Consider the following 27706-nt stretch of genomic DNA (forward strand, 5'->3'; position numbering starts at 1 on the left):
ACCAACTAACACACAAGACTCTATTACCTCTATTTCATAATGTAAGATTTTTTAGTCTTATCTAGATTCCTATAGATACTAATAAATCTAGACATATGTATATAAATATATATATTCATCAACTAATAAATTTAGATAACTAAAAAGTCTTACTATATGAAACGGATGTAGTACTATGAAATTTACAGGCCAGTAGACAGAGAGCAACCTACTTGATGGAAATATTGAGCTAAGATTGCATGCACCAATAGAGCAATGATGGATCTAGCGACAAACTTCAAGTCTCCTCTTTATATTGATCTTTGACATAAATTTTTTGAGGATTTTAATAAGAGTGAAGTGCACCAGCGGTCTCTAAACTTGTGTGCATGTGTTATCTAGGTCCCTGAACTCTCAAAATGTATTTTTGGTCCCTGAACTTGTTCGAGGGTGTCATATAGGTCCAAACGAGCTCTGATCCTCCCATCCACTGACGTGGCATGCCACGGTGGCGCCTACGAGATGGGAGAGAAAAAACAAGGAGAAGAGAGAGGTACTAACATATGGGACTCACATGGCCGTGACGTCAGCGGATGAAGTGAGTCGGAGCCCGTTTGGACCTATATGACACACCCGGACAAGTTCGGGGACCTAAAGATGCATTTTGAGAGTTCGGAAACCTAGATGACACATGCACACAAGTTTAGGGACCGCTGGTGCACTTCACTCTTTTAATAAAGACTCTCATGGTTTTAACAGGGTGGGAGCTCAAGCCCCCACCATCCCCATACTAGATCCGCCCCTGCAATAGAGTGTATGAGATGTTCAACTTCTCCATAAACGAATGGCTTGCAGTTTTGTATGTCGCCATGTGATGATGTGAAAGAAAATTTAATTTGCCGTGTTGGTTTCACGGAAAAAATTGAACCCAAAAAAATATTCTGCTTGTAAATTTTAAATACATAGATTTCATTGCCAATAATACTAATCATAGCCTGTATATATTGTTTCAGCCAATTTTGCAAATCTATTGGGCATATCACCAAACTCGAACCTGGAAAACAGGGATGGTTTGATCGGATGATAGAATAGTTTGGTGATGACTTGTGCAGATAAGCAAAGGATACTTGTCCATTCTTCTAAAAAAACACTGCTGCCTGTGCACCTGCTTCGCATAGTTGAGCAAGTTACCTCCAATTGAGAGGTTTGCAAAGCTGCAAGCATAAGAAACTATTTATTTATTTCAATTTAAACATGACAAGAGGACCTCTATAGAACACTAAAGTCATAATTCAAGCAATTTCTGTATAAACTATGGATCTAAAGTATACCTGCAACTTCAGCTTCTTCATAAAGCAAGGTACTAGTACCACTCCTTCACAGCTTGAGCCAGAAGGGCCATGTCAGGTATGCATTCAGGTGTAGTGAATTACTTGCAAGAAACATGGCTGGTCATTATAAAGTTCTTGATGAATCATGAATTCTGGGCAAGGCATGGCAGGACATAGTAATAGCCCCCTTGCCATGGACTCCAAACTCTCCATGCTCTTCTTGTTTCTATGTTTTGTGGCATGTGTTGCCACTGCTAGTCACCATGATCCTTCCGTTGTCGGATACTCGCAGGAGGATCTTGCATTGCCAAATAAACTCGTTGATCTTTTCACATCCTGGTCAGTCAAACATCGCAAGATCTATGGAAGCCCAAAGGAGAAGGTGAAGAGGTATGAGATCTTCAAGCAAAACCTGAAGCACATTGTAGAAACAAACAGGAGAAATGGCAGCTACTGGCTCGGGTTAAATCAGTTTGCCGACATTGCACATGAAGAATTCAAGTCCAGCTACCTGGGACTGAAGTCGCGGTTAGCAAGAAGGGATGCTCAGCCACATGCTTCAGCTTCAACAACATTCAGGTATGAGAACGCCATTAACTTGCCTTGGGCAGTGGACTGGAGGAAGAAAGGAGCAGTGACACCGGTCAAGAACCAAGGAGAATGTGGTAAGTTCAATGTCTGAACAAACAAATGCACACAATCTATTCCCACATATCGATATTCCATAATCCATACTCATGCCTGAAAATGCACACAATCTATTTCTGCGTATTGATACTCAGTACTCAATGCCTGAAAATACATACAATATATTCAGCGTACTGATACTAAGTTGGTGTTTAGATTAAGAAAATTTTTGGGATAAGTGTCACGTCAAATATTTGATCGGATGTCGGAAAGGGTTTTCAGACACGGATGAAAAAACGAATTTCACGGCTAGCCTAGAAACTGCAAGATGAATCTTTTGAGCCTAATTAATCCGTCATTAGCACATGTTGGTTACTGTAGCACTTATGGCTAATTATGGGCTAATTAGGCTCAAAAGATTCGTTTTAATATTTCTTCCATAACTGTGTAATTAGTTTTTTGGTTCAATTATGTTTAATGCTTTATTTAGGTGTCCAAAAATTCGATATGATGTTTTTGGAAAAAAAAATTTGAGAAACTAACTGAAGTATGTGTGCGATGAAAATGATACCGGTTTCTTTCAGGAAGTTGCTGGGCATTTTCAACAGTGGCAGCTGTTGAAGGGATAAACCAGATTGTGACCGGCAAGTTGATATCACTGTCAGAGCAGGAACTGATGGACTGCGACAACACCTTCAACCATGGCTGTGGAGGAGGGCTAATGGACTTCGCTTTCGCATACATAATGGGCAACCAGGGGATCCACACAGAGGAAGACTACCCATACCTCATGGAAGAAGGCTACTGCAGAGAAAAGCAGGTCGGCACATAATTAAAAAAAACAAAAAACAAAAGAACACTTCTTCTTCAGAGGCAATTCAACTGCGAAAACATTTTAAACAGTTGAATTTTTTTTTGTATCCTCTCTGTTGACTGGTGATTAGCCTCATTCCAAAGTCGTCACCATAACTGGCTACGAGGATGTCCCGGAGAACAGCGAGGCGAGCCTACTGAAAGCACTGGCTCATCAGCCTGTCAGTGTGGGGATAGCAGCTGGGAGCAGAGACTTTCAGTTCTACAAAGGGGTAAAAACAAAACTGATCAGCTGTTCTTCATTCACCATGACACACTGCAGATTAGCCCAGAGCATTAAACTGACAAAATGGGTTGTATTGTATCTCTGAATACAGGGGATCTTTGATGGGGAATGTGGCGTTCGACTGGATCATGCACTGACAGCCGTGGGCTACGGCTCGTACTACGGCCAGGACTACATCGTCATGAAGAACTCGTGGGGCAAGAAGTGGGGAGAGCAAGGGTATTTCAGGATCAGGAGGGGCACTGGCAAACCGGAGGGAGTCTGTGACATCTACAGGATTGCTTCCTACCCCATAAAAAATGTCACAGGTTGGGGTCCTTAGCTAGTTATAAGTTATGTAAGCCATCATGTAATCCATTTGGCCCTGATAAGAAAGAATCGGCTTAACGAACTTCATGCTGTGGTGATCAGCCAATCACTCATCCTCCATGGAAGTGAGGATTGTTGTCGATTCCATGAAGCTTGAGTTCAGACGGATGCTATGAAGCACTCATCTGCACAGAAGTGGCTTCCCTATAAGATCAGCCTGGCAAAACAAGCAAAAATGGTCCCATGGTCTAGTGGTCAGGACATTGGACTCTGAATCCAGTAACCCGAGTTCAAATCTCGGTGGGACCTCGTTTTTATGTTTTTTTTTCTCTATTTAGCATGCGAGTTAAAAATTTTGATTTGCGGAGCTAAAAAATAACAATTCTTACTTTCTTTTTTTTTTGTCGTAAAGAGGAGCTTGTCTATCTAGCATGCGCCTTTTTCTCTTTACTAAATTATTTTTCTTTAATATTTCAGCACGAAATAAAGTGTTCCCATCCCATGGCCAAAATAAAAAAAAGAACGAAATGTGGAGTGGACTAGACTAAAATAATAATTTCTTCCCTTATATATTATAAGATGATGAAAAATCTTGTACCATTGATAATATTTATGGAAGTGCTGTGGAGTGTTGTGAGCCTATGGAAATAACTTTCGTGATAACTGTTTTGACAACATATGATAAATAAAAAGAACGAAATGTGGAGTGGACTAGACTAAAATGATTATTTCTTCCGATTTATATTATATAGTTATGGAAGTGTTTTGGAGGGCCATAAATCTATGCAAGTAATTTCGTGATAACTTGTTTTTACAACATATGATAATTCTTTTGATTATCATCATCATCTTTTTTTTCTGCTTATGCTTAAAATTCAAATTTAACTTTTTAATTATAAATTGAAGTTGATTTTAATGTTTTCCCATCGTAATTTATTTTTAGTTCACTAAAAATATGTATATAAATGTTTTATTTATAAATTATTTTCTATTTAAAAATATAATGCTTGGCATTTTCTAAAAAAAGCAAACGATGACCCCTATTAAAATATGCGCATAAGCGCAGATTCCAACTACAATAATGTTTTGATTAGATATGTATGAGGAGGCATGGGTAATAATGGTTTGATTTGGCTATATTGCATCAAATCATCGTCCGGATTCTTGCACGGTGAATTGGACTGTGGAGTCTTGTGGTTTCATACACCTCGAATTATAGCTCCGCTTTTATTAAATTAGGTTTTGCAATAATACTGTGATAATACCCTTTTTAGTTGTGCTACATGAGATTTCTTTAGTTCGTTTTAAATTTTGATTTGCCACGCTAGTTTTCTTTCTTTTTTTTTTTAAACACTAGTTTCCTTTAGTAGTGCAGCAGGAACTCATGTGTTCTCCGGTCAAAACAAGACAAAAAAAAGTAAAGTGTACCAGTGGTCTCTAAACTTGTGTGCATGTGTTATTAAGTTCAAAATGTATTTTTGGATACTCGAACTTGTCTAGGGTGTCATATAAATCCAAACAGACTCCGACCCGCTCCATCCGCTGACGTAACATATCACAGTGGCGCCTACGTGTTGGTGGTGTCATGTGGGTCCTACATGTCAGTATCTCTCTTCTTTATTCTTTTCTCTCTTTTCTCATGGGCGCCACCGTGGCACGCCACGTCAGCGGATAGAGCGGGTCGGAGCCCGTTTGGACCTATATGACACCCCCGGACAAGATCGGGGAGCCAAAAATATATTTTAAGAGTTTAGTGACCTAGATAACACACGTAAGTTTAAAGACCACCGGTGCACTTCACTCGGACGAAAATTTAGAAACAAATGTGATATACTACTGTCATCTTGAATTGTTGAGAGAGTAGTACACCCTTCCTCCGAGTCTTACCGGTTAGCGCTATAATTTGGTCTTTCACATATTATAATATTATCTAGATTTTTATACATTATAATTATATAAATATAGATAGCGATAGACAGCCTTACTCGTGGAATGGACCGAGCACAGTTTACCGGAAAACATGATTTCTGGAAAAAAAAAAAAAGAAAGAACGTATCCAAGATAAACGGAGTGCTACAGTATACAGGACACGCTTCCAGCGTCAGCTACAGTAATGCAATGAAGACGACGAGAATTTCCGATATGAAAATGCGACATGTTCGGATTTATTTTTGAATTCTTTAACAAATCCACGGGGACGGGGGACCATCACCGAAGGCCACGTCGCCGCCGTCGCCGGCAGCCCGGCAACCCGTTCCGTTCTATCTACCCGCCCTCGTTTTCTCCGCCCCCGAACACACGCCGGAGGCCACACCGCCCGCTCGCGACGGGCCTGGGTACTGGGTAGTGGGGCGGCGTCGGCGCAGAGTCGGAGATGCATCTCAGCGAGAACGAGGGGATCGAGGGCGTGCGGTTCGCGGTGACGGGCGGCCAGGGCTTCGTCGGCTCCGCGCTCTGCCTGGAGCTGCTCCGCCGCGGCGCCCGGGAGGTGCGCTCCCTCGACCGCCGCGCGTCCTCCCCCTGGTCCGACCAGCTCCTCGACGCCGGCGCCCGCCTCGTCCAAGGTCCCCCTCTCGACTTCCTTCCTCCCTCCCTCCTCGGCGTGGTTGGTTTTCCTTCACTGCAACTGAACTACACGCAGATGCGGCTGCAGGATTGGTTTTGGGAGTTGGGAGTGCGACGCATTGAAGCGCTAGCACTTCCTGCTACTTGCTAGGGTAGTGAAATAGTTGCAGACCAGTGAGAAAATGGAGTAGATTACTGCGTCCTTACTAACTGGGACATGTTTAGCTCTTGGAGTAGTTAGTAACATTGATAATACCCATCATGTACTGCCTGTATTTACATGGTTAGCTTCTTAACTTCTATGCCCATTGCAATCGTCTCTGCATTTCAGATACACGAACTGATATCCGTTGCAATAATCTCTGCATTTTTCAGATACACGAATTAAATTAATATCCATTGCAATAGTCTCTGCATTTCTGATACACGATAGCACGAATTGAGTTTATCAAATACCTGGTGGGTGATCCTGTATTTCAGGGGATGTCAGAAAGAAGGAAGATGTGGGGAGAGCTTTGTGCGGTGTGGACTGTGTTTTCCACCTCGCTTCCTATGGCATGTCAGGGAAGGAAATGGTACAGGCTGGGCGAGCAGACGAGGTCAATATAAATGGCACATGCAATGTGCTTGACGCTTGCCACGAGCATGGTGTTAGAAGGCTTGTATATGTAAGCACGTACAATGTGGTGTTTGGAGGGGAGCCAATTGTTAATGGGAATGAGGCGCTGCAATATTTCCCCATCGAAGGCCATGTTGATGCCTATGCACGTAGCAAATCAATAGCTGAGCAGTTGGTGTTGAAGACTAATGGCCGGCACACTAAGTAAGTTGAACCATTTTTTGCTGTGATTCTTATGTCTGCCTCAGTACCACCATATATCTGCCACTAACATACTCTTCATTAACTGCTTTAATAGTGTTGTCGAGTACTTGGGACCTTAAGTTGAACATTGCAATATGCAGGCTGTCTTACTGATTTGATGTTTTTACAGGAATGATAAAAGTATTCGTCTCTATACATGTGCAGTACGTCCTGCCGCTATCTATGGTCCAGGTGAAGAGCGGCATCTTCCAAGGATCCTATCCCTTGCGAAGTTGGGATTAGCATTCTTCAAGATTGGGGATCCAAATGTGAAGTCGGATTGGGTCTATGTGGATAATCTTGTTCTTGCATTGATATCGGCAAGCATGGGACTTTTAGATGACCTTCCTGGCAGGAAGGGAACTCCTGTAGCTGCTGGTCAAGCATATTTCATATGCGATGGTAAGGACAGTTAGCCTGTAGGACAACTATATAGTTACTGGACGACCTTTCTGAGTCCCATACCATGGCACTATATTCTGAATTTAGTTTCCATCCTTTGAATAGCAATGCAGCCATTTTGATTTATATCTTGTCATACTGGCAAACCTTAACTATTGAAGACTAGACTACTAAGCTGATTGCTACCAACAAAAACAAGTAGTTTGTTCTCTTGATTTTCGCATTGGTGTCTTTGTTAAGGATAGCTATTCAAAATAGTTATTGAAGACTAGACTACTAAGCTGACTAGCTAACCCATTTTAGCTGTTTATCTATTTTGCTTATTCTGAACTGAGAGTTGAAACATTTTCCTTTGAGAGGGAGTTGAAACTTAACGTTTACAGATCATGCATAATGGGTGTACTGGAAGTTCTGTTGTGTATATTTACATTCAATACTTAACCTTTAGCAACTTGAGCAATTAGACTTTTCTTCCATACAAGAAGTGCCCTTAAAATTTTACGTTTGGAGTTAGAAAGAAAGTTGCATTTGCTTATCAAGAAACTATGTCTGTCTGCAGGATCGCCTGTCAATACTTTTGAATTTCTCAGTCCTTTATTTCAAAGTTTGGACTATACAGTTCCACGAGTTACAATGGACACCTCAGTTGCCCTTGCCATTTCAAGAGTTTTTGTGTTCATATATACACTGCTCTATCCATGGCTTGATAGTAAATGGATTCCTCAACCTCTTCTCCTTCCTGCTGAAGTATACAAGGTCAGCTGCCCATTTACCATGTTTCAATGAGTTTACCTAGTGCAGTCCCTTATGGAAATATGCTTTACGCTGTTACTCTCTATGCATGTTACAGCAACTCTGTTAATCATGACGTGCCAGGGATAAGATATACTAATTTGTTCGGTAGGAGTTTGAATTTTCTTAAGCCTAATGTAGTACAAAGCTGTAATGTGATGCATATGCAGTATTTGTTATAGTATTTTATCATTGTTTTTATATATTAGTCATTTTCCATTGATTTTTATTGGCGTACTTTTTCTTGACTAGTCAAGTAGAATTACATAACTGTAATTCTTTTTGTATAGCTGAGTGGGAATAAATAGGATGTCAAACCCATAGTCCAAGCTTTGTGGACCATATACTAATGTCGATAGTTCTCTGTGACAGGTGGGTGTTACACACTACTTTTCATATTTGAAAGCTAGAGAGGAAATCGGCTATGTACCTATGGTGAGTCCTCGTGAAGGATTGTCTGCAACTATTTCCTACTGGCAGGAGCGGAAGAGAAAAGAACTAGATGGTCCAACCATATTTCCTTGGCTGTTTGTAACAATTGGGATGTTGGCTATGTTTTGTGCTGCTTTTCTTCCACCCGTTGGTCCATTGAAATGGGTGTTTGATCTCCATTTATTTGTTTTCCGATCAATGTTGGTGATTCGGTTAGTCTTTGTGGCAGCAGCTGCAGCGCATGTTGGTGAAGCAGTGTATGCTTGGTTCTTGGCAAAGAAGTATGATCCGGCGAATGCTACAGGTTGGTTTTGGCAAACATTCATGCTCGGGTTCTTTTCTCTCCGCTTTCTGCTTAAGAGAGCGAGAGAGTAGACTTGTGCGGTTATTCCCTTCACTTGTCAAGAAATGAACAGTAATTTCTAGCTGAAATGACTCAGCATATGTGCTCGTAACTCCTGTAAAACTTCAATCTCTGAGTCATTGTGACTTCCCTCAGTGTCTTGAGAAGCAGAATGTGCAGAAATTCAGGGTCTTCTGTCAGAGGGATTCAGCTATGTTTTCAATATGGCATGAAGCCAAACTACACAGCACATGGTCGACTTGAAGCATGTACCTGTAGCTTAGATGTCATTTGTTTTGGTGGAACAATCGAACATCATGGAGTTGTAACAAGTCATTGTTAGAGTTGGCATTTGTCTGGAGGCTGTACCATACCTCTTATGCATTGAACTGTACTATATAAATCAATAATTGTAAGCTGAACAGCAGCCAGCTTCCCCTGCTTGTTACATATGCAGCACACAAACCCTGTGTTTTGCCAATGCAGAACTGGAATATCTGGTCATTCGTTGGGTGGTCTTTGCTCTTCCTCTGCCAGCTACCTACCTCTGAACTGGATTACCAAAAACACAAGCATATTACAGCCTGATGGCAGGATGACGACAGGTCAGTTAAACTGCTTCCATGAGGAAAAAAAAAGAGTTGTTGCAGTTGTGTTGTGCCCCTCCACTCGTCTGATTCTTCTACCAACCTCGCAACCAACCTTTTGCTCTTCATTTAATAAAATCCAGTGTCGGCGGCGAGAGGAAGCAACCGATGGAAAAGAAGGTGAGGTGAGGCCCCCGGGTGTTATTATCGGAGTTGGACTTGTGAACTGCAGCTCTGCACAAGTGCACAGCAGCCGTCTGAGCTCTTTTTTTCTTCTTCTTTGTCAAATGACACGCTGCACGTTACCGCATGGAATATATGGTACAAGTAAAGGTTAGAGCCCCCTGATCTTGGCAAGAATCAGGCAGAAAAAAATCTGAAACGCTTGCATTTGTTCTGATGAGAAATGTAGTTTCAGTTTTTCCCTGCCTGAGAATGATGTTTGTGATGGCACAGTGGCACTCATGTTTCTTGTGTAGGAAAGGCCTTTCATGTAGAGTCCAATCGTTGAAAGGGCCTTTAAAAGTCTATGGGTAACCGGAAGAATACAAACAGTTTCGGTAGGAAGAGGGAGGGGGCAATGTTTCATGGACGACCTGATTGCCATTGGATGATTCCACCCCCCATGTTCTCATGTGATACCTTTTTAAGCTTTTGGTGACACCGCAGCTGCCTCTTCGTTTATTAGATGCTAACCAAACACAGATGGCCCTTTTCTTTCTGGAAATTAGTGACCATCAAATGCTCAATTGAAACAAGCAAGTGCAAATGTAAACATTTGCCTCCTTATAAACATCCGATGTAATTTTTTTTTGTAGGAAATGAACCCAAAAAAACGTAAAATTCTTGTAAAATTACTGCTCCATTGGCCCTTCGAGAGGAAACAGAAGTAACCACATCTTTTCGCTGAATATGTCGTTTGTCACACAATCACCCATAAGAAACTTGTGATAAAAGCTGCGTATTTGGAGAGATAGGGACCGAAAGTCTGAAACCCTTCATTTTAAAGGCTTTCTTAAAGACAATTCAAGGTATTCCGATATACACAATGAAGTGCATTAGTGCTGTTCGGTTCGAATCCTAGGACACATCCTATTCCTATATCATTGATACGAAGAGCATATGCAATGGTGCTCATTCACCACACTTGGGGTTGTTTAGACGGGGCTAGACTTTTTAGCTCCATGTCAGATCGGATATTTGGACATTAATTTAAAGTATTAAATATAGATTAATAAAAAAACTAATTTCATAAATGAGTGGTAGCATCACATGGGCTAATCATGGATTAATTAGGCTCAATAGATTCATCTCGCGAATTAGTCTAAGATTATAAATATATTTTATTAATAGTCTACGTTTAATATTTATAATAAACGTCTAAACATTCAATAGAACAATAGACTAAAAAAATAAATCACTTGTCCCAAACTTAGAAGGCTCTGCATTTAGTTGGCCGGGATCAACCATCAACCCAATTATATTGTAACTGCAACGGAGTCAAATAGATAGATGTGCACGCAGGCAGGCAGGACGCCACAAGCCACATGGTGGATGATGGATCATGGATGTCAAAGGCACAAAAGGCACAGGTGGCGCCGCACCGGCAGCTGCCACCCACCCATCGTTTCGCCAACACGGCTCCAGTTTATCTGAGCTGCCTGACAGAAGGGGGAAAAAAAAGATAACAACAACCAGATTGTTCAGTTCACATCGCCTCTCTCTGCAGTATAAACATATGCTTGCAAAGTGCAAAGCTTTCAACTACACGCACTCGGTCGTGGCCTGGCCCCCTCTTGCACGAATAAAACCAGCCTGTTCTGCCAGCCAGAGCTGCGAAGACAAACATAGCGCCATCACATACACAAAGAGGAGGAGAGATCTGGAGAAGGGAGAAGAAGAGGGAAGGAGGCCATTGCACCTGACCTTCTTCTCTCCTTTCATCCTCTCTCTCTCTCTCTCTCTCTCTATTGAAGAAGCTCTTGCTTGGTTGGTAGATAGGGTAGGGACAAGGGCGGCATGGCGACTATCCTGGAGAACATCCAGAAGGCGAGGTTCTTGCCGACCAGGCCGCTGAAAGATGAGCTGCCGACGTTCCAGGGCGGCGGCGACGGTGGCAAGGAGAGCCACCTCATGGGGCTGAGGAAGAGGCTGTCATCGTTCTCCGACAAGATCCAGCCCATCTCCTCGGCGTCGGCCGAGTGGGCGTTCCGGCGGTCCAAGTCGGCGCCGTCGCTCGGCGCGTTCGCCGGCGGCCCGCTGAAGAGGTGGTGGGACTGGGGCGTCGGCTGGCTCATGTCCAAGAAGCCCGGCTTCGCCAGCGACCTCGAGATGAACGAGGAGGAGGTGTCCGTCCTCGGCCGCCAGAACAGGGGCAGCTGGGGTCACATCCTCTACAAGATGCGCTCCAGCGTCCGGCGGCTCGTCACCTCGCACTCACTGCCGACGACGCACAGGGCGGCGGCGGCGGCGGCGGCCCAGTGCAAGCCGGCGGCCGCGGCGGCGACGTTCCCCTACACCCAGAGCTTCCACAGCGGCCAAACCGCCATGGCTTACTGAGAGCACACATCATCGCTCCAAGGTGTTTCTTGGATAAAAAACACGGCCTTTTCTGGTCGTCGTCTCCATGAGATCCGAATGGAGAAGCAGCTCAGGGAGACTGATATAATATGGTGAAGATGCAACTACCATTACATGTAAAACACGGTACATTTGATGAATGAAAAATGTAGCTCTTACTACGTGATCTGTTTTTATTTTGTGTAGATCTAGTATCCATGTAGAGGCCAAATGTATGTTCGTTCTTTCCATTCTTTTGGAGTTCGTCGGGCGATGTAAATGTCTGGTTATTTCCCTATGCTTTTGCCTCATGCAGTAAATAAAAAGCTAATGAAAAATGGTGCTTGTTTATAAGTTCTTGATATGACTTGAGAGTTTCATCTCAGATCTGAATTCTCATAGCAATGAGTTGTCATCTTTCTGTTCAGAGTTCACCATGATCTTTGATTCTTTGAGCACATGGGTTTGGTGTCCAAGTGTGTCGGAAGATCAAGCATGATGGTTTGGTTTAAAAAAAATCAAAAGGACATAATAAAAATAATTTAGAAAAAAATTATATATATGTTTTCTTAGCTATCTATCGACTAAAGATTTTTTTATTTTTAAACACTTTTAATAAATAATTTTATTACTAAACCTCCGAGAAAAATATTTTTACTGAGAAACACTGCCATGTCACCAATATTGGTGCGGTGAAATGGCTTGGCACGCCATACGCCGATCAAGTTGCGGAGCAACGTTATCTTGCCACGCTATCAACACTGACGTGACCAAAATATTTAGTTTTAGAAAAAAATTGTCTGATGGTTTAGTAATAAAATTACTTGTTAAAATGTTTATTTAATAAAAAAATTTAAGACTGAAAATTATAAAATCAACTCTAAATTAGATTGATAATTTAAATTAGGGCTTATAAGTGTAAAAAAAAGGAAAAGATGAATGACGCAACAATGGCCGGTGAATCTAACAATTAGTCTCCGAAACAGAGGAGATTACAGGTGAAGTGTCACGACTGAACAGGTAGGCAGGAGGTCGGAATCTGTCACGGTGTGTGTTAGTATTACATCATGAACTGTCCTCTTGCGGAAGCACAAGAAAATTAGTGGTTCGGTGAGACTGACACGATTTGATCATTTAGGCGAAGTACCACCTTTACCTCTGTTCCATAATAATCTTATTTTTTATTTTTTTATGTCTAACATTTAATCATTCGTTTTATTTGAAACTATTTTGCGATTAATATTTTTATTATTACTAGATAATAAAATATGAATATTACTTTATACGTGACTAATTTTTTTAGATTTTTGTATAATTTTTTTAAATAAGGTAAATGGTCAAACACAGTTAAATATGGAAAAACGAAAAATAAGATTAGTACGGGACGGAGTTAGGACTTGTTTGCTCGTGCACCGCTCCAGCCTCTCATGGCGAAAGGAACGGACGCTGATGAGCTCAGCGAAACAGCAAGATTTTCTGGGCTTCAGAAATGGATAGGCCCAAAAGTGCCATGAATCTTTTGGACCCGCGACGACCCAAATCACTCTAGCTCCGGCCCAACCCAAAAGTGCCATGAAATGTCTTCAGAAGTGGTACACTTTTCAGTTTCTTTTCCTCTCTCGCTCCGCACGTTGTTAAGCTATCCCGTATTCCCGTTACGGAAAATTTCTGCTTTCTTTTCGTTATTATTTTTTTTCTTCACTCTTGCGGCAAGTAGCTTTCTTTGCTTTTCTTCACCTCACTTCACAAGTCACGACATATACTCTTTTATTTTTCGTTTTTCGCAATCACACTTATCAACTTACTTTCTAAAAGGCAATATAGAGATATGGTACTTTAATATCAAATAAATTTATTATCTAAACTTTTATAACTAATACTACCTCCTTTCTAAAATAAATTCATTTTTTTGCGATTAATATTTTTATAAAACATAAATAGTCCTTTATGTGTGATTAATTTTTTAAATTTTTATATAAATTTTTTAGATATAACGAATGGTTAAACTTTGGATAAAGAAATCGAAAAATAAGTTTATTATAAGACAAAGATACAATCGTACGCTAATAATCAGCTGAGGCGTGGTTTAGATTGCAAAAAAATTTTAAAAAACATCACATCAAGTTTTTAAACACTTATTTGAAGTATTAAACGTAGATTAATTACAAAATAAATTTTAGATTTCGTCTAGAAACCACGAGACGAATCTTTTGAGCCTAATTAATCCATCATTAGCACATGTTGGTTACTGTAGCACTTATGAATAATCACGTCTTAATTAGGCTCAAAAGATTCGTCTTACGACTTCTCATATAACTGTGTAATTAATTTTTCATTTTATCTATGTTTAATACTCTATTTAGATATTCAAAGAGTAGATGTGATATGGTGTTTTTTGACGAAAATTTTTACAAACTACACAGCCCCTTACCCGTCCGGTTTCCAACCCACGGCCGCAGACACGCAGTCGCTGCCCGTTTCGACGGTTTGTCTTTCTCGCGGTGTCGGCTTGCCTGCCACGCTGTCCCGTTTGGAGCGTCCCTTTTGCGCTTTGGCCCTCACGCTTCCGCGAATTTCCGTGCCTTGCTCGCGTCGCGTTGTTTTCTTCTTCCTCTCGCCTTTTCCCTTTCGTGTAGAGTACCGAGCAAGACAAAAAACAAAGCTTCCCCTTCACAACAAAAACCCCCGAAACCTCGAGCGCGGAGAGCCATCCCACACCACCCGTCCGTCCATCCATCCATCCATCCATCCCCGTCGCAATCCACGGGCCCGGAGCAGCAGCAGCAGCAGCAGCAGCAGCGGCAGCGGCAGCCATGGCGAGAGGGGAAGGGGGAGGGCAGCGCGAGGGCAGCGCGCTGAAGACGGCGGTGGTCGTGACCGGTGGCCTCGTCCTCGCCTGGTTCACCATGGAGTCCGCGTTCAAGCCCTTCCTCGACCGCCTCCGCGGCGCGCTCACCCGCTCCACCGACCCGGCGCCGCGCGACCCCGACGAGGAGCCCGCCGCGCCGCCGGCCGCGGCCGAGGGGGCGGAGGAGGGCGAGAAGAAGGGGGAGGACAAGGAGGTGGAGCTGGAGGAGAAGGGGGAGGGGGACGCCAAGGCCGAGTGAAGAAGAAGAAGAAGGCGTCGTCCCCCGTCTGGTTCCGCTTCTGAATATGTTGTGAATCTGTTTCTGTGCTTCCCAATCTTGTCCTGGATGATGCAAATTTTCGATTCTAATACCAGTATCTGCACCAGTAGTACTCATCTCAAGTCTACCTGTGTGCTTGCGTTAGTTTCTACTTTCTAGTGACATTTACTGCTGCTCAGCTAATATGTACTTTTTTCTGTGGGTGCACTTGTTCCCCCTTGAAGCTGCTTGACTATGCTATTCATAAGAAAACTGTAGTAAAAATCAGTGTTTCTCTATAAGCTGTTTACTTATGGCATTGACAAGAAAATTGTAGTGAGTAGTGGTTATCTAAATTTTGCAACCCCAGATGCTTCTTTCATTTTTCTCGTCTGTCATGCTAGTTTAAAATGACTGCAGAATGCAGAGTTCTGTGTCCTTTTTCAAATTAGTAAGCTGGTATGTCTGTTATGGTTGTGACCCATTATACGGCGGTGATATTGTGATTGTTTAGCACTTCCATTCATGCTTAGTGTGAGAGACACTTTCCCTGATTGAAGTAGGCACCTCATATGGTTTCTTTACAGAATAGTACTCTGCTGGTTACTCCACATCCATGACACACCACACTTCCCAGAAGTATACAGACCTGTCACCTGTGTGAATACTGATTACATTGGTTTCTGTTTATATTCGATTGGTATGTGTTTGCACATGTGCATACCTTTTTTAAGCCCAATAAGCTATTCACCTTTTTTACTCGTTTTGGAGAACATTTGGATTGGCATAGAGGGTTGGTCTTGTTTCAACAAAAGGTTGTCATTTGCATCTCTGAATCATCTATTGAATGTTCAGTGTGCTAGCATAAAACAGTTTCTGTTTGCTCAATATCACTTGCACAATGTTCCATGCATGTTTAATCGAAACATTCTCAGGTAATTTTAGCATCGTTCCATTGCAGCTTCATGCACAACATGTGGTCTCTTAATGCCATAGCTGAAATTAATGTTTCTGAAACTACTGTTCTTGGATGAACTCGTGGTTGTTTCTGCATGTACTTGCCATTTGCCGATGTTACGACAAAGCTGTGAATAGTGTACATTAAATTTTAAAGTGGAAGTAGCATAATGTAAGACAATGATGGGTTCCTGAATTACCTCCATGATTATGTCATGTGTTTATAACTCCATGCTTGACACATACTTCATATTATTTGGATGTTTGGGGAGTGAAAATGTACATGTGTTTCTGTATTTTAAAAGTAGGTAATGGATCCAACTCTTTTGCCTACAAAATTTAAGGGTTGGGTTCAAAATGGGGTGGGCTAAATTTTTTTTATAGATTTTTGAGCTAAAAAAATTTAAAGGTTAAGTAGGGTTGTGAAAGGACCCAAGGGCCTTAGCCATTACCACCCGTAAGTAGAAACTATTTCTGCATTTGATCATTGCTTCATTGAGATGAATTGATCGGTAGATGCAGTACACACATAAAGGTTGTCACTGAAGTAACACTGTTTTTGTAGAATAATAAATGATCTGAGATCTTCCCATGATAAATTATGGCTTTTTGATGAGACATCAAAACATAAGTGACATTATGTTGGTACCATGGCTAATAATAACTTCATGCACAGTGCACAATTTTGGCTGGTCTCATATTAAACCAAGTTATCAAGTTTTGATCAAGTAATGGTTTCTGCATTTACTCTGCCACATATGCAATGACAGGTATTTGGTCCTGACCTTGAATTCTTCGACTACAGTGGCATTACTGTGAAAATAACTAAGTAAACCTTATATTTTACTTGATTGAGCAACAATATTTTGATTCAAGTTGATATGTAAGATTTGTAATATATCTAAATCTAAATGTAGTCCCATGGGTAGCATCCTCATCCTTGGTTTGGTATGATATAGGGCCTATTGGTTGGGTATCATTCAATATTGACATTTTTTCTGTGACATGTCTAATCTTTCTCCATTTCCTATTGTTGAACTGTTGATGAAGTACTATAGTACATTAGTATAAGTTGCTCTTCACTCTACAGTGTGCATCACTGCATCCTTCTGTCCAACTTACAGTTAATGCAGAGTTGCAAACTAAAAATGATGTCTTACATACTTTGAAAGATTACTACTAAGAAAATATCATTCACAATTATACCAAAACATCCAGTTATACAGCTAATGTTCAATTGCTAGCATGATTGCATCACACCTACTGCAGGATACATAGTTTATCTGTAACCAATCTGTAATAGAATAGCTATAGTATTAAAATTAGATGAAGTTATGCTGATTTATGCACTTATTCAGCAGTTAAACATACAATGGCATTAGTCAGATATGTATAGTTTGTAAAGAGCATTGTTGACTTTGACCTAATCATTGCCCTTATGAAACAGTGGGTAAGTACTTTTTTTAGTTAAATTGATACGTCATACATATGCACATGCTGACAAGACTGTTATTATTCTATCTAAGATGAATAGATGTTCTTTTCTTGCAAATAAAAAGTTAATTGAAGTTTGATGTTATTAGCATTACCCTATGTTATTTCCCCTGTTTCCGACAAGGTAATATGACTCCACATGTGAATAGATCTTTCCGTAAAACCTAATTAGTGTTTAGGGACATGGTGAAATAACAGCTTCCATTCTATTATCTGTTCATGAAACCTTGGAAGTTCCTCATGTGCCAGTGTGCCATATAAGGTCCAACCTTAAGATATATACAATTACTTTGTTTTTAGCATTTTTCCTTAATAAACCATAGCATTCTTTTGGGGCATGTAGTATTTTTTATTTGTCTAGAGCCATTCCAGTTATATATGCTATATTAAAAGTTTTCGAGCAACGATTATTATATCAACAAAGCCCCACAAATATGTAGCCAGACATGAAATTTGGTTTGTCTCGGAAAATGTTATGCCCATGGCAATTTTTTTAGGATCATGTGAAATATCGCCACATGTGATTTGGGTCATGATTTATCCACGATGAATTGAACCGTGAATTCGATTGGCCATCATACTACTATTAATTTGGGATGGTAACTGTGTAGCCACTTCACCTTTTCACTTTCACTTACACCTGGGCCAAGTCAGCGGGAGGGGGAGCCTGATCTGTACGTGGGAGTTTTCCTTTATACGACTCACTTTTACTTAGACCCAGGTCAACTCAGTGGGGGACCCTATCGAGCTCCCCCTATAAACTGTGCATGGGAGTTTTCCTTCATATATCTTGAATCATTCTCATATGCCACGAGAGACATCTTTCCTTATAAACTAGTGGTTCACACTATATGAGATTTGCTTCAGACCTTACACACTACCGTATATCCCTATGTGTTTATATCATTTCTTATTTGTATTCAATTCCTTCGTTCTCGTACAATATAACATATATCTTCTACTCAAAAATAGAGTTTGTCTATCCATCCACCCCATCACATAGAGTTTTTATTCATTTGCACCTAAACAAACTGTTACACCAAAAAAACTGGACCAGGCGGAAATATCATCCCATTAAGAAATACTACAATAGAAAAAACTAATAAAAACACTTGGAGTCGGCCGTCCGATACTAAGAAAAAAAATAGACGCCAGCCATCCCATTCGTTTCCTACTGCATGGCAACAAACCAAACTACAACCGTGATACCACTCATCACGCTACCTACCCCTTTTACCCATTCTTTTGTCTCACTCCACACCAACATCACCTATTGTCGAGATACCACCCTGCATATTTGATTTGCCTCCTCATCCTTCTCCTTTCTAACCCCTTTGTGCTTTCTCCTTCATTTCTCATTTCCCTTAATTTCCATGGCGCTCCATCGGCCATATGTGGCCACACGTGACCACGAGGTACTAAATCTAGGGGAGGCGAGATAAAGCCATGGAGAGAGGGAGGGAGTTATGGAGATAGCTTCAGAATGGAGAGAGATAGCATCAGAATGGAGAGAGACGGAGGTATGGGAAGATGGTTTCATATATGGGATTTCTTGTAGCCTTTGTCTTTCTTGCCGTGTTCCTCAACACCAAGCACTAGAAGGGGAACAAGCATTGAATCAAGCGTAGGCGTTAACAAAGGTGAGGTTAGCGGACACGATGTGTTGATGTTGCACAATGTTAACACTGGATGTTGAATAACTTGGTACAATGATGTCTTGATTGTGGACTAAGATTTTTTTATGTTGTAGTAAGTTTTCCTTGGATGTTGCAATATTGGTTTTCTGCATTACAGTCGGTGTTCTTGAATATTCTATTTGGTTGAAACATCTTTTTTTTTTATAAAGTAATGAAACAATCCTGGTCGAGTGATTAAATATCTAAAATAACTCTTGATGAAATATTTTTTTTCTCTAAGTGATGAAAAATTTGAACATTTTTTCACATGTAGTGAAACACCGTCCAATATTTTGTCTCGTGTCAGACGTCGACGCCGGGTCACCTCTAAAAACTAAACCACATAAAACCATTGCAAAACAATAGCATATTACTAATTCAAACGAAATGAACAATTTGCAACTTGTCTTTTTCTCAAAAAACAAGCATATACTTTCTCTTTCCTTTGCACTATTTGTCATCGTAGGAAACTTCAACTATACACCGATGAATTCAGTTGAAGTTTATCAGATGCAGTATTAGTACTATACTCGGATTGTCAAATAAAAATGTACTTTGGCTTTTTTGCCCATGAAAGTAGACAGTGTTTTTGTTCATTTGTTGTTACTTCTAAAGAAAGAGCACAAGACACAGGATTAGATGCTGTGAGTGTGAGGATCATATTAACTAATTAGCAATACAATTTTGCATATTAGTATTCATACACTATCACGTGATACCAAGATATATATCGACTGCTAAAAGAATTATTTGTATATCCCTAGTTAGATCTAAAACGGTTGTGCAATAGCTTAATCTGGTCCACATGTTTTACAGAGAGTAACTATGCGGAATGGACTTTATATATACTGACCCGATACTAATTAATCAGAAGAACATCTCCCTGCAGTTTTTAACGGAAAGTACATACAGAAACCAAGATTTTCTTAATCCTTGAAAGAACTAAATTTATTGATATGGATTTAACTCAAAGTCGAAAATACAAATCAAATGGATAGATCTGTCAAAAAAGACACTGCTGAAATTGAAGAACACCCATGCATGCTTCGATTTCCCGGATCGATGTTTCATCATCACAACTATTTCTCCCATATACTGGGGGAGCTAATCTTGGATCTCAATATGGAGCACACTAGACCAGAATGTCAAGTTCGGATGACTCCGAGTCGGACTCGGACGCCGCCTGTAAGCCGCACGTCACGGCCGGCTCAGGCGCCGGCGGCGCAGCAATGGCCGGTGGTGGCACGACGAAGAAGAAGCCTATCTCAACAGGAGGGCTCCCTCCCCCGCGGTACTCCTCCCAGAATGCAGGGTTCGGAGGGAGCGGCACAAACGAGCGTTGCACGGTCAGGACAGGCACCGGCGACCGTGGCGGCAGCGGCGCCGGAGGAGGAGGAGGAGTCGGTGCTTGCCGGAGCGGCGGCACCCTCCCGCCGCGCCTGGAATTCTCCACGTACTGCACCAACGGGATCACCAGCTCCGCAGCCTCGTTGGGGTGGATCGTGTAGAGGTGGTTCCTGAGCTCATGGCACGACGGCCAGACCGCCGGGCAGACCGGACAGCGGTACAGCGGCTGACGAAAGCTCGGTGCTCCTCCTCCATTGCCCGCACCGGCGGCCATGGTGGTGGACTTCGTCGAGAGCTATTGCTAGCTTAGCTTTGCAATGGCTTTGGATGGCCGGTCGATCGATCAGCTGCTTAATTTCTCTCTGCGCGGTGTATTTTGTGGTGGGTGCAAATCATCGAGGGCCCTTTAAATAAGCGGGATATACCATCTGCCACTGTAGCTCTAATTGGTGTAGCTAGAGTGGAAACCCCTCTTGAAAAGGTGAAAAATTTATCACAAGCGACTATTGATGCAAACGAAGCAACAAATTAACAGCGGATAAAGTGGTCGCCAAAGTTAGCTATACACTGATCAAATTCACGCGGTTATAGAGATTAAAAAAACACCCGAAAACATTTATGCTACTTCCAAATTAACTAATTAAGCTGGACGATCCGATCACACTGCCGCGCACGAACGAGTAACGCGCGGTTCGCTCGCTCTCCTCCTCCACTGCTGTTTCCGCTGTCGCCGGCGGATCTCTGGGTGGCCGAGAGGCCTGAAAAATCGATGGAGGGGCATCACCTGCATGCCATTTCTCCCATCAGCAGCTCTCCTTGGTATCTATGTTGAGTGCACATCGGCCGGTACAGCAGTACGTTTTTTTTTTTTTTTTGACCAGGGGTACAGCAGTACGTAGGTGCTTGGGGCTGGATTTGCCGGCGGCTTCGGCGGTCAGCAGATCGAGCACCCGGCGCCTGTACTGTCATGCTATGCGCGCAGGGCCGGCTCAGACCCCTAGGCGGAGAGGGTGACGGCCTAGGGCCCACGTCGGGAGGGGGCCTGCTACCCTCTTCCTCACCAAAACATGGAGAAGAATACTTTGGATAACATTAATATTAAAAATACCATTGATGATTTTTGTTTTAAAAAATGATCATAGAAGTTTATCTCTGTAAAACACAATAGGTATTTCTCATTAACAATTTAAGGTATGCATATTATTTTGATTCTTTAATTTTACATTTCTATTCTATATATTCTATGTTAGTAATGTACTAATATTCATTGATACAAGTACTCTCCCGAATATCCTCATCTCCCAATATAATCACATGTGAGATAGTCTCGGAGCGTCAACCAATTTTAATTACGTAAGTTGTGGAGAGTATTCAACTATAAAGTTCGCATGTGTACTGTGTTCTCGTCAAAAAAAATAAAGTTCAATATATTCTGCGCCATGTTCTCGGATGCCTAGACTGACTTGTTGGTGTTAGAATTTCAGGCACAAGAGAAGCCTAGAAACTAATTTCACTGATTACATGTTAATATACAATCTATGTTTTATATATGACGTAATTAATTGTTTTCCTCCAACTTTGATCGGCAATATTTATTCAACTACTTAGGTGTGTTAGCAAGGAGGGGTTGGGAATCCTCTCCCTGAGGCACGGAAAACGGAGTGGCTAATTAAGTATTAGCTTGAAATATTAATATAAATTTTAAGTAATTTTCTATATAGCTTTTTTAAAATATGCACCATTAAAAGTTCAGAAAACATACGCGTAGAAAATAAGAAAGTCTAAGTTACGAAAATGGAGTGCCGAGGGCAGAGTCTTAGTAGAGTGATTTAAACATGTTTGTTTGTTTATTTACGTAACTATCTTAGAAAATACTTACAAAAGTGGCATCTCAAGCTCATCTTTAGTTAAATATTTGCATGCATGTATTTGTGGAAAAGACGTTCAGTTTGTCTAGCAAAGCAGTTGGGTGTACTTTGCCTTAGGTAGCTAGCAAACTAGTGGACCATATGAATTATTTGCTCTTTTCTCATAGATTTTTGTTCTGCTGGCCGGGATGTGCCAGAAATCGATCAGTACGTACGTACGTACATACATATATACATACATACATACATACATACATATATATATATATATATATATATATATATATATATATATATATATATATATATATGTTGTAGTAGTCAAATTTTGTTCCTCTATTAATTTACTCAGGAAATTAGATACTTCCTATGTCTTAATATGTAGCTATTCCAAATACGAATCTAGACACTTACCTTCTGGGATGGAGCGAGTTAAAAGCAACCACACAAGATAAACTAGTTGATGCTTGTGAACCTGCTATAACATTAACTTTGGCATTTTTCATGCTGATTTTTTCCACAAGAGACCCAGGGCCAATGTTTCCGTACAATATTCAAACAACAATTAATTTTCTGATTTAATATCGTTACCATTAATTTGGCTCTATTATGAAGCAAACTCAATATGCATTTTACTATATTGCAATCCATTATTCAAACATGGAGTATCAGGGAGTGTACCGTTTTATGATGATTTTCTCTTCTACAAATTAAATGATATAGGAACATACATGTAAATTACTATATGTCACTCTTTCCTTTCCACTTTAGTTGTCCATGTCCAATCTGAATCTAATTCGTTCACTGGACATATATCCTTTATATAAGAGACAATAGCAAATTTATCACTAGTTTAAAAATGTTATTATAAAACTGGCACTAAAAATTGCAAAAGCACCATTGTCATTCTATTGACATACTTGCAATATAGAAAAAAAAACTATAGCAAATTTGCAAAAAGAAAGTCCAATATATTATCGTCTAGTTCTACCCCTTTTGCATACGACAGAATATCCTTCCATAGTTCTAGGATTACTAACTTGCTTTGTATTGCTTTTTCCTGCTGTAGGGTATTCTGCTGTTCTTCAGAGGAACGTGGACTGTCCAGGAGGGCATGGAAAAATTGATAGCTATGGGTGCGTTTAGATTCTAAAAATTTTTAGAACAAATATCATGTCAGATATGTTTGACCAGATATCGGAAGGGGTTTCCGAAGACAAATGAAAAAACAAATTACAGATTCCGTCAAGAAACCGCGAGACAAATCTTTTGAGCCTAATTAATCCGTCATTAGCACATGTTGGTTATTATAGCACATATGACTAATCATGGTTTAATTAGGCTCAAAAGATTCGTCTCACGATTTCTCCCATAACTGTACAATTAGTTTTTTGTTCCATCTATGTTTAATGCTCTATTTATGTGTTCAAAGATCTGATGTGATGTTTTTTAGAAAACTTTTTGGGAACTAAACAGGGCCATGCTTCCTTCACTGGGAAAGATCTTCTCGAATTCAGACCAGCTACCGCATTTGCATTCCAACAAAAATGAATCAAAATTAATGGTATATAGCAATTAGCAGCAAACATTGCATATGTGGCCTCATCAACTTGCACCACTAGAAATATCAAGTTCCCAAAGTGATATATACTCTCTAGGGAACAAGAAAAAAACCATAGGGATATTATCCCCCTTCTTATTACACTAAGTAACAACACCTAGGGAAAGTCTTGTGGGGAAAAGAAGCATTTCCCTGGGGTCCTCTTTTCAAATTCAAGGGGACAAATTCTCTCCCTATGGTCCAAGGGCTAGGGAACTAATGGTCGCGTTTCCTATGTAGCATTGGTTGTCAACATGAAAAACGCATAGCTTAGGGCTTGTAGTTTAATCTACGCCCTAGGGAAACTTTTCTTTTTGACATTTCGTGATTTCTATATGGCATGGTATGTTCATGAATACTAATGGTGGCATTTTTAATAATGCAAATTATAACCTATATTTAATATAATACAAATAATTAATGCACCCATCTATAAAAACAAGTGCGGTAAATTGCCCGTATGATATTTAATGGGTGGATTTGAGGCGGGATATTTGGATTTTGTGGGTGTGAAGGTTAGGTTGCTTGGCCACTGGTGGATCTACGGTGGATTGCCTAGAGCTTCCTTTTTTGAGTTGGGGAAATTGGCTGGAACGTATTGCTGTAACAGGTGAATGAAAGAAGACTGGATGTGATTTTTTTTTAGAGTTTTTGGAACAAGGTAGATTTTGTTTAGAGGGCCTAACATGTTGTGTGCTTTAGGGTTGCTTTCAAGTTAAAAAAAAAGGGCGCTACGAGCTGAAATGGTGGCGCTATTTTTTTCCTACCAACTAAAAAATGGCACAGGTAGCTTTCTCTATCTTCCCGTGGTACGACCGTGCCACTATGACATCTACGTGGTAAAGCATATGCCTTCTCATTGTTTAGTTCCCTAGGAATCAAAATAAAATATAGGGGGGAACGGGCGTTGTTCCCTAGAGTTTAATGTGTACACTACAAAGTTATTTGTGTCCCTTGAGTAAATTAACATATAGTAGGTAACACTTTTAACTCAAAAGAAGCTCATGATTTCTAGTAGCATTGCATCATATGTCAAATTGACCTCCGATATAGATAACCGATCTTTTGTTGCCCTGTCAATGACATCAAGATTTCCAAACTAATTCCCATGTTTGTGAGATTTTTATCTATCCATTTTTTTTCTTATGGCAGATTGATTTTCACATGGAAACACAGCTCTTCTTTTTTTTTTTTTGGGGGGGGGGTGTTGGTATAGGGTGGCTTTTTACGTGAACAAGTATGATGGTAGAGGATGAATAGAAGTATATATGTATCTTAATTCAATGAAAATTTTACACCTCGATAAAATATTGGTTAACAGAATAGCTGGCTTTTCTAACTGTTGATTAATCATTGAGTGCAGGTGTGATCGTTTGCTTTTGATGATCCACCATTTGACATGTTCATAAATTCATTATTTGTTGAACTTATTCAATGAGGTGGTTTAAGTTTTGTATGTCTACTATTCTTTTTTATATCAAGCTATTTATTATGAATTATATCCCCTAACGATGTTCCTAATATACTATTGTGCTTTTATATTGGCGTGGCTTACATCGCACAATTTCTTCTTGTCTATATACTCCTTTTGAAAAGACGGAATCGATGGTAACAACCAACTCTGTCAGATAGAGTATTTTTTAATCAATAGCTACTTCATATTTTTTGCCAACTAATCATTTCATGTTCTTTAATGTTATAAAATAGTCTATGTGCATATAATGCTATCTTAATTTATCTCTGAATGCATGCATTGTCATTCTGCAAAGCCATCTACATTGATGAAATTGTCTGAAAACCTCACGGTTAATTCCTAGCAATATCAGAACATGTATAATTTATTTTAATCCGTAGGAAAATCACGGCTATTGCATGTTTATAGCTGATTGGTACTAAATGAACCATTGTGCTTGTACTAGAATTATTGATTTGTGGAATTAACAAAGCGACTGTTCGACCGTTGTCATATCCTTAACACATCGCAGGCATTTTCCACATGCTGAAAAAAAATACCATCTCCTCGCTTACAGTATAATAGGCCTGACAAAGTTTCTCTGAAGAAACGCGTGCACGGTAAATGATATATCATATGGATGCATGCATGGTCTTAAGCTAACTGTGCTGCTGACCTGCTGTAATGGTGTGCTATACCAATACGCCGTTTCTCGTGCAGCTGGTTACTGAGCAAAAATGCAGTAGTGACAAATATAAGCGATTCATATAAAAGAATTAATTATTTTCTGTACTGTTCCCTGGTTTGCATTTTGTTTGCTAATTAATTAACATCAGACAATAAATTCCATCATTGAATTTTTTTTTGCAGTTGTATTATATATAGCTAGAAGAAATACTGTTGAGGCAGGGAATCGTCTGCCTTCACAAGGTAAAATCTGTTGAGGCACAGTTCAACCGCAAATTAGTGGCAGAACCGCGAAGAAAAAATTGCAGTTGTATTATGTATAGCTAGGACAAAATCGTTATGTCAGTTATACCCTGCAGGTTGAATTAGTGGCTGAACACTCGTTTATTTTCTGTGTAGTCCATGCAGGACTGGAGTAAGCTAATTAACAAGATCCAGAATTTTTTTTAATCTAGCTTCCAACTTAATTACGTACATATACTTATATGAGCAAGTATGCATATGTACCTTCTCACGATTAATTACCAACATTTTACCACAAACTGATATGTGTAATCAAATCAGTACAATTCTTTTAAATATTTTCTCCATGTTATCTTGATATGTATATATGCTTCTTTCAGATGATTTTGTTTCCTTCCAACTTGTCTTCCAAAATTGAGTAAGTTAGGCATCTTGATCTGGATGATCCTAAAGTGCAGACTGAACACTTGAAGTACATTTACATAGTAGGAAGAAGTTAAGGAGAGACCGGATGATAGCTATCTTATCATATATATATCATATGTGATCGCTTGGTCGAGGAGACTCTCTGCAAAACCTATTCATCCTCTCTTTGTTCAAGACTGTTGGAACAGTACGTCCTAATAAACTCCTAAGAGGCCAGCAACAAGGCTTTTTGATAATTTTGAACGACCAGAATATATGTTAGTCAGAGGTTAGATATTAATCTCAGTTAGTTGCCCTTTGGTATGTTGTGAGGTACGCCATGTTTGGAGGATGAAACCGAAGGAATTTAAAGTCTCGAGCAGGAATCTGCAGCGTTCTCACCAGGAACTCAACATTGGCTATATCTAACTAATCAGTTTATTAATCTAAACTATTTTTAAAAATTAAAAATCAATCTGAACTCAATAGGCATTTTCCATATTTTTTACTGATAATTTTCTTAGTAAAACTATATCCTTTAGTTTTGGTCATACAGCTATTATGCATAGGTAAAGGAACGTGTGCATGCATTGCCCTTTTGAGCTGATCACTAGTACCATTATATCAGTAGGTTAGCACAATTATATTTGTTGACAAATCTTATTTGATGTAGTAGGAAATGTAGTACTCTCTTATAAAGTATATATAAGTCGGACGCACACTAAGTTAACTCATGCAGCTAGCTTTACTGCATTCTATTGTACGTACTTGGCATACGTTGTGGTTAGCTGTGCCACACGCCCATGAGGTGCATCTGACTATATCTAGTGCAAGCGTTCATCATGCCAAGAATTGAGAATTCGATATTTTGGAATTAAATTACAAGCGATAAATATTTGAACAGGTTTCAAATACCCACTAGAGAACCTGCTTTGTATTGTTTATTTGTTCATTTTAGATTGACAAATTAAGGTTCTGTCAC

At 40.2% G+C, this 27706-nt stretch overlaps 5 protein-coding genes and 1 non-coding gene across 6 annotated transcripts; 5 read left to right on the forward strand and 1 right to left on the reverse strand.

The window, feature by feature from the left end:
* Positions 1-1455: 1455 nt before the first annotated feature.
* Positions 1456-3562, forward strand: LOC102719177 (cysteine protease XCP2-like). Its single transcript, XM_006647728.2, has 4 exons — positions 1456-1975; positions 2522-2757; positions 2882-3022; positions 3128-3562. The coding sequence occupies exons 1-4, from the start codon at positions 1456-1458 to the stop codon at positions 3356-3358; spliced, it is 1128 nt and encodes a 375-aa protein (XP_006647791.2). The 3' UTR covers positions 3359-3562.
* Positions 3563-3582: 20 nt separating this feature from the next.
* Positions 3583-3654, forward strand: TRNAQ-CUG. The gene has a single exon. It is a non-coding gene; the product is annotated as a tRNA-Gln (tRNA).
* Positions 3655-5484: 1830 nt separating this feature from the next.
* LOC102711133 (short-chain dehydrogenase/reductase family 42E member 1) lies at positions 5485-8908 on the forward strand. The gene is made up of 5 exons (XM_040521468.1): positions 5485-5909; positions 6391-6733; positions 6903-7174; positions 7734-7930; positions 8339-8908. Exons 1-5 carry the CDS (start codon positions 5720-5722, stop codon positions 8771-8773), a joined length of 1437 nt encoding a protein of 478 aa, XP_040377402.1. The 5' UTR covers positions 5485-5719; the 3' UTR covers positions 8774-8908.
* Positions 8909-11108: 2200 nt separating this feature from the next.
* Positions 11109-12241, forward strand: LOC102719458. The gene has a single exon (XM_040520854.1). It carries the CDS (start codon positions 11348-11350, stop codon positions 11885-11887), a length of 540 nt encoding a protein of 179 aa, XP_040376788.1. The 5' UTR covers positions 11109-11347; the 3' UTR covers positions 11888-12241.
* A 2289-nt stretch (positions 12242-14530) lies between these two features.
* Positions 14531-15293, forward strand: LOC121053599 (outer envelope membrane protein 7). The gene has a single exon (XM_040521185.1). The coding sequence runs from the start codon at positions 14701-14703 to the stop codon at positions 14992-14994; it is 294 nt and encodes a 97-aa protein (XP_040377119.1). The 5' UTR covers positions 14531-14700; the 3' UTR covers positions 14995-15293.
* A 4960-nt stretch (positions 15294-20253) lies between these two features.
* LOC121053524 (proline-rich transmembrane protein 1-like) lies at positions 20254-20742 on the reverse strand. The gene has a single exon (XM_040520642.1). The coding sequence runs from the start codon at positions 20740-20742 to the stop codon at positions 20254-20256; it is 489 nt and encodes a 162-aa protein (XP_040376576.1).
* Between the last annotated feature and the right edge of the window lie 6964 nt (positions 20743-27706).

The sequence above is a fragment of the Oryza brachyantha genome, chromosome 2 (genome assembly GCF_000231095.2).
Source record: "Oryza brachyantha chromosome 2, ObraRS2, whole genome shotgun sequence".
Taxonomy (NCBI): domain Eukaryota; kingdom Viridiplantae; phylum Streptophyta; class Magnoliopsida; order Poales; family Poaceae; genus Oryza; species Oryza brachyantha.